The sequence below is a fragment of the Schistocerca americana genome, chromosome 8 (genome assembly GCF_021461395.2).
Source record: "Schistocerca americana isolate TAMUIC-IGC-003095 chromosome 8, iqSchAmer2.1, whole genome shotgun sequence".
Classification (NCBI taxonomy): domain Eukaryota; kingdom Metazoa; phylum Arthropoda; class Insecta; order Orthoptera; family Acrididae; genus Schistocerca; species Schistocerca americana.
Genome location: NC_060126.1, coordinates 176,581,341 through 176,594,679, shown reverse-complemented (window position 1 = coordinate 176,594,679; position 13,339 = coordinate 176,581,341). Strand labels below are relative to the sequence as shown.

Here is a 13,339-nt window from a genome sequence, read left to right as displayed (position 1 = left end):
GATCGATCACCTGTTCATACTGCACGGCCTGTGGTGGAATGGTTACACGACAATAACATCTCTGTAATGGACTGGCCTGTACAGAGTCCTGACCTGAATCCTATAGAACACCTGTGGAATGTTTTGGAATGCCGACTTCGTGCCGGGCCTCACCAACTGACATTGATAGCCCTCCTCAGTGCAGCACTCCGTGAAGAATGGGCCGCCATTTCCCAAGAAACCTTCCAGCACCTGATTGAACATATGCCTATGAGAGTGGAAGCTGTCATCAAGGCTAAGGGTGGGCCAACACAATACTGAATTCTTGCATTACCAATTGAGGGCACGATGAACTTGTAAGTTTCAGCCAAGTGTCCGGATACTTTTGGTCACATAGTGTACTTCTGATATTTTACAGTGCTGCAGCATGTTGTGCTGAATTTCGTTCAGACCAATTAGAGTTTCATGGTGATGCAGATCCAGTCTCTCTCATGGTGGAACAACTTTAAGCTTTATTTAATTTGACACAAATTTCCACTATTTCTGTGTTAATGCTTGGTGACAACAGGATGCTGATTATTGGTGGCATAAGCAATAGTGTTAGCAGAAATCTTCTTTGCAACTATTAAGCATTTGAACCATTATAGTGTTACCACCCGTTCTATGAATACAAAGTGGAAATTTGTGTTTGCTGTCATGAGTACTATGTGGCCTCAACAGAGTGGATTTATATTTATTGATGGAATCATTCTCAATCAGTGACATTATTTTGATGCTCAGGCGCAGTCACTTGTCTTTACCATTTCTCATTTCTCGTTATGAACACTCTTTGCAATAACTGCTTTGCAAAGAATGATTGAAAATTTTAGAAATTAGCTACTGAGCATGCACTTGGAAGGATAGATTGAGAGCAGATGATAAAAATGGGAATATACTTTTTAGGTGCTCAGTGTTTAGGATACAGACTTCTTCATTTTGTGTGAAATTTGTGATATTGGACCAGACATTCATTGAATGATCACAATAGACAGTGTCAAATGACAGTCTACACAAGGTTATTGAATGCTGGCTTTATTCTCGCCTGTAGACCACAGGATTAGTGTGTTGACATAATATCTGATGTGAGGTTTGAGAAACATGCAAATGTAGCACTGCATAGAGGCTGCAGGCTGTATTGGAGTTGCACATCATCTTTTTGCTGAGGTTAGGCCACAAGCCCTTTGCCCTGGAACCATCCCTTCCGAGTGGTAGCATACCAGTCAGTGAGGGAACTGTGGGTAAGGGGAAGAAATAGCTGGAAGTATCCCTACTCAGACTGTCAAAATATTGTGGTCATTGGATACTACTGAGATCTAGCAAATTAATTTTTCATCACATTTGCTAATAAAACTGAGACACCACAAATAACATGCCATATATGGCATTCATGAATTTTACCACAGAAGCAGTTATTTCAGTGGAACAGTGCTGATATGGAAGGGACCAGACTTCCAATTCTATGGAAGTGCATGTTTGTGCTAGCAGTTATTTTTTATATTTTGAGAAATATTAAGTTACTTGGCTGTGTTTGAGCCTTGGTGTGTAATTTGGTGTCAGAGTGAACATTTAATACATGCATGTATGCACACCAATTTTGCCTTGATATGCAGAGTCCAGGCTGTCATTTTTACTTTTAAACCTTGGATTTAAGTTATTTGTCATTTGAGTGGTGTGATCCCATCCTTCATCATTTCCTGTTTTATGCTGATTGTTTCAATCTGTATACCCACTATGCCCAAAATACACTATAATTTGTGTTCTTTATTCCAGTACCTGACAACTCGTATGGTTGTCCCCTCTCCTGGATCATCAGACATATCGAAACATCCAATACTGGCTGTCAGTTTTGAGCATCACATCATCAAGATGGTGCCCTTATGGTGACCACATCACACATCAAAGACATCAACAGCCAATGTTGCACACAATATATTTCATTTGAAAAAGAACTTGAAACTAGGACAACCATAGGAATTAGGGGGTTTTGGGCTCAGACAAACAAAATATATGAGGTTGATAATACTGAAGGCATATCAAAACAAAAACTTAGGCAAAAATCCAGCAAGCAAAGTCCACAAAGCAGCAATATACAAATAAACACAAATAGAAAAAGTGAACTCTATAATACCAACACATGAATAAATCTCCAAAAAACTGGTATTGAAAATTTCAGTTGACCCATATGGCTCAAATGAACTCCATAAAACCACACATTGCTCCAAAAGCTTATATTGGGATTTTACTTGATGTATATAACTCAGACGAAATCCATGAAACTGCTGATAGCTCCAAAAGCTGGGTTCAGAAATTTTTCTTGTCATATATAGCTTAAATAAATTCGGTGGTAGCAAGAAACCAAAATTTCCTCATCCTTCTATTACTGACACTTAACATGACTGAAATTGTTAAAACAAAGTCCACAATATCCACCAATCACAGTCAATCATTATTACTGTCAACTAGTGACACAATCCAAAAATTCATAAAAAAATGTTAACATCAATTTTAATATACAATTAAAACATAGTTATGCACCTAAATACACACACCATACATACTGCAGTAAAAACATGAAAACATACTTACCAACCAAAGTTATCTGCCACATCCCACACACGCTGACACACACACATACATACAAAACAAAATGAAAACCATTAATGTCATACATTTATCCCAAACCCTATTCTCCCTAAACCACCACCCACTCACCAAATATTCTGTTTTCAACATGATACCCAAACAAAAATATAATTAAATCATTTATACCTTTCAAACAAAAGGAAACCACAATCCAAACAAAATTTTCGCAACGCCCCACAGAAACAACACCTACATAATGACCCCCAGAATTAACCCTAACCAAATTAAACTTCCCACCCCCATAAATAATTCAACTTACAACCTTTGGCTTATACATCTGCCAATAACCTTTAACAAACCCGATAACCCGTGGTCTAGGGGTAGCGTCTTTGATTCATAATCAAAACGTCGTCGGTCCCGGGTTCAATCCCCGCCACTGCCTACATTTTGATAAATAATCAGCATTGGCGGCCGAAGACTTCTGGCCAACGGCCTTGTCAAAGAGGACGGAGGAGCGGATAGAGGTTCAGGGCACTCTCTTGTCCTAGGGGTGGGACATTGCCCCTAAAGGCGGAAGAATCGGCAATGATCAACGACATGAGGATGCAGAAGGCAATGGAAACCACTGCATTAAAGACACGTAACGTGTATCCACAGGACATGTGGCCTGTAATTGAAGAAGTGTCATGATGATCTCTCCATTGGCAAAAGATTCCGGAATAGTCCCCCATTCGGATCTCCGGGAGGGGACTGCCAAGGGGGAGGTTACCATGAGAAAAAGATAGAATAATCAACGAAAGGATAACGTTCTACGAGTCGGGACGTGGAATGTCAGAAGCTTGAACGTGGTAGGGAAACTAGAAAATCTGAAAAGGGAAATGCAAAGGCTCAATCTAGATATAGTAGGGGTCAGTGAAGGGAAATGGAAGGAAGACAAGGATTTCTGGTCAGATGAGTATCGGGTAATATCAACAGCAGCAGAGAATGGTATAATAGGTGTAGGATTCGTTATGAATAGGAAGGTAGAGCAGAGGGTGTGTTACTGTGAACAGTTCAGTGACCGGGTTGTTCTAATCAGAATCGACAGCAGACCAACACCTACAACGATAGTTCAGGTATACATGCCGACGTAGCAAGCTGAACAGATAGAGAAAGTGTATGAGGATATTGAAAGGGTAATGCAGTATGTAAATCTGATAGTCATGGGTGACTGGAATGCAGTTGTAGGGGAAGGAGTAGAAGAAAAGGTTACAGGAGAATATGGGCTTGGGACAAGGAATGAAAGAGGAGAAAGACTAATTGAGTTCTGTAACAAGTTTCAGCTAGTAATAGCGAATACCCTGTTCAAGAATTTCAAGAGGAGGAGGTATACTTGGAAAAGGCCGGGAGATACAGGAAGATTTCAATTAGATTACATCATGGTCAGACAGAGATTCCGAAATCAGATACTGGATTGTAAGGCGTACCCAGGAGCAGATATAGACTCAGATCACAATATAGTAGTGATGAAGAGTAGGCTGAAGTTCAAGACATTAGTCAGGAAGAATCAATACGCAAAGAAGTGGGATACGGAAGTACTAAGGAATGACGAGATATGTTTGAAGTTCTTTAACGCTATAGATACAGCAATAAGGAATAGTGCAGTAGGCAGTACAGTTGAAGAGGAATGAACATCTCTAAAAAGGGCCATCACAGAAGTTGGGAAGGAAAACATAGGTACAAAGAAGGTAGCTGAAGAAACCATGGGTAACAGAAGAAATACTTCAGTTGATTGATGAAAGGAGGAAGTACAAACATGTTCCGGGAAAATCAGGAACACAGAAATACAAGTCGCTGAGGAATGAAATAAATAGGAAGTGCAGGGAAGCTAAGACGAAATGGCTGCAGGAAAAATATGAAGACATCGAAGAAGAAATGATTGTCGGAAGGACAGACTCAGCATACAGGAAAGTCAAAACAACCTTTGGTGACATTAAAAGCAACGGAGATTTGTCTGATGTGATAGAAGAAGAAACAGGAGTCGATTTAGAAGAGATAGGGGATCCAGTATTAGAATCGGAATTTACAAGAGCTTTGGAGAACATACGGTCAAATAAGGCAGAAGGGATAGATAACATTCCATCAGAATTTCTAAAATCATTGGAGGAGATGGCAACAAAATGACTATTCACATTGGTGTGTAGAATGTATGAGTCTGGCGACATACCATTTGACTTTCGGAAAAGCAGCATCCACACAATTCCGAAGACGGCAAAAGCTGACAAGAGCGAGAATTATCGCACAAACAGCTTAACAGCTCATGCATCGAAGCTGCTTACAAGAATAATATACAGAAGAATGGAAAAGAAAATTGAGAATGCGCTAGGTGACGATCAGTTTGGCTTTAGGAAAAGTAAAGGGACGAGAGAGGCAATTCTGACATTACGGCTAATAATGGAAGCAAGGCTAAGGAAAAATCAAGACACTTTCATAGGATTTGTCGACCTGGAAAAAGCGTTTAACAATATAAAATGGTGCAAGCTGTTCGAGATTCTGAAAAAAGTAGGGGTAAGCTATAGGGAGAGACGGGTCATATACAATATGTACAAAAACCAAGAGGGAATAATAAAAGTGGATGATCAAGAACGAAGTGCTCGTATTAAGAAGGGTGTAAGACAAGGCTGTAGCCTTTCACCCCTACTCTTCAATCTGTACATCGAGGAAGCAATGATGGAAATAAAAGAAAGGTTCGAGAGTGGAATAAAAATACAAGGCGAAAGGATATCAATGTTACGATTCGCTGATGACATTGCTATTCTGAGTGAAAATGAAGAAGAATTAAATGATCTGCTGAATGGAATGAATAGTCTAATGAGTACACAGTATGGTTTGAGAGTAAATCGGAGGAAGACAAAGATAATGAGAAGTAGTAGAAATGAGAACAGCGAGAAACTTAACATCAGGATTGATGGTCACGAAGTCAATGAAGTTGAAGTTGAGGAATTCTGCTACCTAGGCAGTAAAATAACCAATGACGGACGGAGCAAGGAGGAGATCAAAAGCAGACTCGCTATGGCAAAAAAGGCATTTCTGGCCAAGAGAAGTCTACTAATATCAAATACCGGCCTTAATTTGAGGAAGAAATTTCTGAGGATGTACGTCTGGAGTACAGCATTGTATGGTAGTGAAACATGGACTGTGGGAAAACCGGAACAGAAGAGAATCGAAGCATTTGAGATGTGGTGCTATAGACGAATGTTGAAAATTAGGTGGATTGATAAGGTAAGGAATAAGGAAGTTCTACGCAGAATCGGAGAGGAAAGGAATATGTGGAAAACACTGATAAGGAGAAGGGAATGACTTCCATGGTACTAGAGGGAGCTGTAGAGGGCAAAAACTGTAGAGGAAGGCAGAGATTGGAATACGTCAAGCAAATAATTGAGGACGTAGGTTGCAAGTGCTACTCTGAGATGAAGAGGTTAGCGCAGGAAAGGAATTCGTGGTGGGCCGCATCAAACCAGTCAGTAGACTGAAACTCTTCCTCCAGCAGTACTTACCCAAATGTACTCATGTAAATGTGACTACAGTGTAGAAGAGTGAATTGTCTCCCTCCCTATCATTTAACTGCCCCCCCCCCCCCTCTCCAGTAATCTTTTATTTTACTTGTGCAAGCCTCCAGCAGTAAATGTTTAAACTCAGACCAATGATTTACAATTAAATGCTGAAGTCTATGGCAGTGTGGGGCATGCAACATTAAAAGTCTTTGACAAACGCTGAAACTGCTAGTCCCTAAATCCCTCTAAGATGACAATAAATGAAACAATTGTGGACCCCTCTTCAATATATTCATCAATTAATGCAACCAATACCACTTTCCTCCATATGCTCACCGCATTAAAACATCATCAGAACACCCCAGCCTATGAAATAACAGCCCCTCCCCCTCCATCCCAGGTTCCCACACCACTACCCCTCCCAAACTATATTTTTTACAAGTGTCCATACAGTTTATACTATAATGTCTAAGGAAGTCAGGTTTCCTCACTTCTGAATCTTCATTGTAATCTCTGTGTTGGGATGTATATAATTCCAATGATTTGTGAACTACTGCATTGCCTCCAAGTCATGAGGACAAATAAAATACATATAATCTGCATAATGAAGAAAAAGAGCAGTTGCGGTTCTCCATTCTTCATGGTAGGATTGTTACTAATGAGAATATTTATTCATCGGGAAGATAATCATCAACGAAAAATGCAAACCGTTGTGCAATAAAATTTTACTGTGTGGTTCCAAAGATTTATTCTTCCACATGTGTTTGATCATAGCTATAGTCAGCATCAGTGTTCACGAATTCTATCCATTTATCGTACAGCATGTCAGTAGTGTTGTCAGCTTGGCAGAACAGTGGCGTGGACCTGAACTTCAAGCCATATGTATCTCAACATCTTTGTAAAACATATGGTGTCATTTAACTAGTTCAGCTATTACAAACACATCATAATCACAGAGACAGAATATTTTTGCAAGAAACAAAGATTTCCACAACAACTGAATAAACAGGAACAGTAAAAAACCTCCTACAACTACATACCTTGTTCTAAAGTTTAACCATGATAAAAATTCCTAAAATTGTGTTAGGAGAGTAAGATAATTGTATATGGATATCATCTTGCTCTACAAAGCACAAAGAACATGACTGTAAGTAAAACTGGCTCACATCTGTACTAATTGCATGCACCACTGTTATGAGACTTGTGTTACTTCTAAAGATTATTGCAATTATTTTTAGCTTGGCTTTTTGTACAGACATTTTTAGTTCTTGCTTTGTCTGCAATACGTTGTTTGGTTTTGTTGTTTTCACCAGTATGGTGTATAACTGTACCCTTCATTTGGTTACAAGTAAACTTTTTTCTTCAAGATATATTTTCTTATTGGATTCCCAGATTTCCATTTACTGCTTAACTTATAATGCGAAATATGTATCTCACCTATTTTTCCTCTTAGTATTGACGTGGATAGTCAACGAATGTTTCTCTGTTCTGGTCTAATTTATCAGTAATGACTTGGTCATCCTACGTATCATTAATTTTTTACTTCGATGAATTCCTCTGTCAACTTGATTCTGTTTTATATGTTGTGCACTTTTGGCACATCTGTATTTGAAAAAGAAAGTGTACTTTTTACCAGTTTTAGTATGAGCTGTGATCTTTCATGGATATTCAATTTCATTTGATTTTCTGTAATGAAGAGGCAGTCACCAGTTTGTCATCTGGTATAGTAACTGACAGAAGATTCACACTTTCTAGTTAGCAGCCACAGAATTACAGGTGAATATATATTTGATGCTTTTAAATTTCTGTTGATAAAAATACATCACTAATACTGACAAAACAGTGTGGATGTGCGACCGCATGTTAGTGTGAATGTTGAATGGGTTTTCTTCTTAGTACTAAAGACAACATCAACTAAAAGAAATTTGAAGTATAATTTTCACTCTGCAGTGGATTGTGCACTGAGTTGGAACTTCCTGGCTGTGTCGGTCATGGGCTAGAACCTGGGACCTTTGCCTTTTGTGGGCAAACGCTGTAGCAACTAACCTATCCAAACACAACTTATGACCTGTCCCCACAGTTTAACTCCCTCAGTACCTCTTCTCCTACCTTCTAAACTTAATGGTTTTATCCCCATACCTTGTGAGTCAAGCACTCCTGGATAAAAGGATGCTGTATAGATGTGACTTAGCCACAGCCTGGGGCATTGTTTCCAGAATGAATTTTCACTCTTCAGTGGAGAGTGTGCAGATTTGAAACTTCCTGGTAGGAAGCCAGTGAGAAAGCAGGTCAATCAATGTATATATTTTAGGATGCAGTCAAAATTCAGAAAATATTACTCTCTTTAGTAGCTGACGTGCTCTTATCTCCAGCTGCAAATGCTTAATTTTACAATTTCTGTATTGCTTGCTTTGTTATTTGTGTTTTAGGTGGGCTGAAGGTATGGGAATGTACATTTGATTTAGTCAGATACCTTGAGAATGAAATAAAAGATGCAAAAATTGATTTTGATGGGAAAGATGTTCTGGATCTCGGATGTGGACATGGTATACTGGGCATTTTTGCATTGCAGAAAGGAGCCAGAGTTCACTTTCAAGATTATGTGAGTATGCTGTGTCTGTCTTCATTTTATTTCACTGTTACAGGATGGCAAAAGTAAAACTGGTCCAAAAATTGTCCTGGCATTTCATGAGAATATTAGAAACAGTGATGAATGATTAGAAAGTGCGATGGACCCAATTAGTTGCGGGAACAGCATTTGGCACATCAGCGTGTGAGATGGGTGCATATGTAGACATGTGACAGCTACAGGCTGTTCGAATCATAGCTGCAGATGTGTTAGTGATGTGTTGAAATGGACAAAAAAGGTGTTGCTGATAAAACAGTGTGTGCTCATTGTTAAGTTCAAACTGTGGAAGTAATATTGAAGTGTTGTATTTTTATTATAATAACTGTTTAAATGATATTGTGATGCATCAAGTTGTAGGGGCCAGCAGCCAGCCAATTGTAGTTCTTTCTTTCGTGCCACATGCTTGCTGTAGACATTGGCCATTTTGTAGGTACATGCAGAGCCTTGTTAAGTGTGGCTGGCTGCACAGTGATAACACTGTTCCCCGCCACTGCAATCATAACGTTATTTTATTTGTTCATTCGCCAAGTTATTGTATTCATGGTATACTGCAAGAGTTTAAGGGTGGAAGAGTGTTGGTAAAAACCTCCATGAAAATCTGCAAGGAAAACTTAGTGGCAAAATGGCAAAAACCAGAACTGAACAAAAGCTGTAGCTAAAACGGATCTGACATTACAAAACATTCGTTAGATGAAATATAGCCTGCAGAAAATCCCACGGAAATCATAATATTGATTAGCTATGCCTATTGGAATTAAAAGATTATCACATTAGAACAATACTGAAAAGAACCTGTGTCTTCATCCTTGTAAGTTTTCTGTTGATGAAGTATTAAAGCTTTCAGACCAACTTGTGCCAGTTCATTCCTGCTATTAGTTTCTGAATGAAGATGTAGTATAGTGTAGTGTATAGTGTTTCTGATTGTTTCACCAAACTATTAATACTAGTGGTATGTTCAGAATCTGCTTTGGTCCAGTCAAGGATCAGCTGACTGAAGATGAACGAGACACCCTGAAACCCGCAGGACAGGACAGGCAGTTTAAATTGTGGAAAGGGGACAAAATAAACAGCTGTCAGTTACACTCGAACATAAAACTTTATTTATTTGACCAAACATTACAAGTCAAGAAAAATAAATAAAAAAACCACAGTATTAATTTACCGGCTGAATGCGCCATACAGTCTCATCCCTTAAGGGCAAGACCACTTTAATTTAAAATTGGCTGTAAGCCAATAACTTAAGACTCAAACCAAAATCAGAAATTTAAAAGGCAGAAGGCTTTATCGTAAATCAGTTCTTTCAATTAGGCTGAAGGCCCAAACAATCTTACGCCTTAAGGGCAAAACAACCTTAATTTAAAAATCGGCTGGAAGCCATACAAATACAAACAACAAGAACAAATTAGAAAAGGCAGTACACCCAACGGCACTCAGAAGTTTCTGAGGGTCGGCCTTGAATTCAAACACTAATGCTTGTTTAGGTGAGACAAGCAGTCGGCCCATCCATTCTTGATCTGACGACAACCCAACCAATAGGCAGTCAATGGACCCACCGACAAGATAACCTCCGCTCCACACAACCAGCACACAACAGGGAGTTCAGTGGAACAACGTACAAGGTATTGACGCCCGCAACCAATTATACATTTAGTTGTCAAACTACTCACTCGCTGGACAGTGACAACACGATGAAGAAAATACACTGCCTGAATTTACATCAACGGCCAGGGCAGGTAATCGGAACGTCAACGGCCACAAGGCAGAAGATTCCGCTAGTTCAAAATAACCAAGCACAGTTAAACTCCATCGGAGGGTGGCTAAAATTTGCCAACTTGAAAACACACATTGTTGTTTGCGGGAATGTCCCAACAGCCGACAACGAAATCCTAATGACACAGTGTGAACAGTCACAACTTGCTGGTAGATTAAGTTAAAACTCAACTTTCGTGTCCTGGATCGGTGAGCCACGGACCTCGTAGCAATGGGAACAGCTCCACACACTCCGACCATATGTGGACGCTGCCAGCGGCCTCGGCCAAACTACGCGCCGCGGAGATTTCCTCACTGTTCTGTGCCAACCGACCAACTGCTCGCACACAGCACAGCCGGAAACTATAAGCGCCAGGCCAAAGATAATACAATGTGCACATATCAATCCACACTGCTGCTGCCACTCACGGAGAGAGAGGATAACAGCATAATCGCCATAACCGCGGGAGACTAAACACAGAATAGCTATCAAGGTTTAATCCAACGCATAACATGAGCCTGCCACAGATCAGTGAATGCTTGTATAGATATTTTCAAAAAGATGAAGCAATGGCACACACTGTACATGTGTGAGCCCATGAAGTGTTTGGTGAAGTGAGGACAGTCAGCAAAGACAGTAAAATTACCCTCTCTTCCAATATTGACTGTTCTTTCTTCCTGCAGTTGGTTTCTGTGCGGCAGTTTAAAGGGTCAGATGCACTCCTATAAACCCCACAAACTGAAAGCTACCGAAGAAAAATGAAAATGCTGTTGCTGCCAGCCCTTGGATACAGCTTCTAAAAGCATATCCTGTAGTTTGATAAGTTGCACACAACACTACATCAGTGTCAATAGTGAACATTTCCAGCAACTTTTGCAAAGAGCTGTTCTAATTTTAATTAACTGGGGTAATTTATTTTGTGTCACATTAACAAACATTTTGACCATCCAAAAATATGATAAGACATCTTTTCCTCCTACAAAACTGCCAAAAATTTGTTACAAATGCTGTAAATTCTCTTTTGTGTTGTTTATGGTATATGGTTTTTAATGATACTTCATATTTGCATTGCTTGAAATTGTTTCAAAATACCAAGCATAGCACACTTAATAAATCCTTTTCCCTCTCTGTCATTGCTGTTACAGTTATATGTTCTGTTGGTGGTTTGTATCATAGATTGAAGGTATTTATGTGCTGTTGTTGTGGCTATTTGAATGGTCGAAATCTCAAAGTTTATTCCTCTCCCCGTCAAGAGTGCCGTAAGTGTCATGTATTGCTTGTCTTGGTGACACTAGAGTTCATGGAAGTGTAATAACCTTCGAGGTAGCCATTCAGATGACCAAACAGCACAAAACTCCTCTTATTCATTGCATTTTTAATTTGATAATCTGGTGCAAAAAACTACCATGGTCATATATCAATAAATATTAGTGACTATTGTATCGCTTAAAATGTCAGTTAAGTGATTGTTGCTTAACATAAGCAGATAGGGCTTGTGCAGCCAAACATTTACAGGAATCATTCTCTTGTAATATCAGAATAAATGTAGTTTCTGCAAATGCCAAAGTTAAGTTGGATATTATGTCATATCTTGGATAGATTAACAGGAACTTACGTAAGAATAATTGAACCTTTGTGTCCACATTCTTGAGTAGTTGACACACACTAATACTGTATCTGGAAAGAGGAAATGAGCAAGATGGGTCTCTGGAGTTTTAAATTGCTGGAACAATATTTTTAATTGATTACTAGACCAGTGTAGAAACAAATAACAAGTGTTATAATTTTAACAATTGTTTACAATTTTTTTGTGTTTGTACTTCCTTGAGTAATTTGTTCACTGTTCTGCATTTTTTATTGCAATTTCAGAATAAGAGTGTGCTTTCTTCAGTAACAATTCAAAATATCATGTTGAACTTCCCACACAAGGAATGGAAAAATAAACTTAATTTGTGCAGATTCTTCAGTGGAGATTGGGAGTCGTTCTTACAGTTGGTTAAGGAAGAAGGACAGAAATATGACATAATTTTGTCATCTGAAACAATATATAATCCACAAAATCAGCAGAAACTATGCTCAGTATTTAAGAAGACATTGAACAGTAATGGAACTGTGTATCCTTCAATTTCTAAAATATAATAAATAAAACCTTTAATGTATCAAATTATATTTAATGAAGCATTAGAAATTAGTATATGATTTTGTGTGTGTGTTTGTGTGTGTGTTTGTGTTTGTGCTTATGTAAGGTTCAGTCCACAGTTAGTTGTATGATTTTTTTCTGTTGCTTGTTATTCCTTTCATTTCTGGCATCATTCTTGTATGAGTGTTGTTTGGAGTGCATGTTAAACTATATGGAAGATCTTTACATAACTGGAATGTCTAGCATATTGATTAGGTTTTAGAACTATTTGTATTGATATCTTTCTGTTTTTTTTTTTTGTTTTTCCTTTCATTTAACAGTACGATAACCACAATCATAGTTGTTGACGACCAAAGAGGCATCTGGGATAAAACATTACATCTACATTTATGTCCTGCAAAATACCAAATGGTGTGAAGTGGAGGGTATATTGTGAACAAGTGTCATTATTTCCCCTCTGTTCACAAAAAATGCACAGTCTGTGTATGAACATGAATTTCTTTAATTTTAACTTAATTTTCATCTTGTGACGTGTGTGAGGTATAGTAACTTGTTTGTTTCCTCCCCTTAGGGGGGGAGTGTTCTCAGATTTTAAAAATAACTCTTTTTCATGATGCACAGTGTCATTATTTTAGCACTCTCACTGGAATTACAGGAGCATGTCTATAGCAGTATGTCTATAACAC

At 38.7% G+C, this 13,339-nt stretch overlaps 1 protein-coding gene across 1 annotated transcript in view; it reads left to right on the top strand.

Annotated features, from left to right (window-relative positions):
• Window positions 1–13,339, top strand: part of LOC124545988 (histidine protein methyltransferase 1 homolog) — a 48,610-nt gene that overhangs the window by 6,428 nt on the left and 28,843 nt on the right. Inside the window, exons 2-3 of the mRNA XM_047124956.1 lie at window positions 8,564–8,736; window positions 12,383–12,627. Coding sequence (XP_046980912.1) covers window positions 8,564–8,736; window positions 12,383–12,627 — 418 coding nt within the window. The remainder of the gene's footprint in view (window positions 1–8,563; window positions 8,737–12,382; window positions 12,628–13,339) is intronic.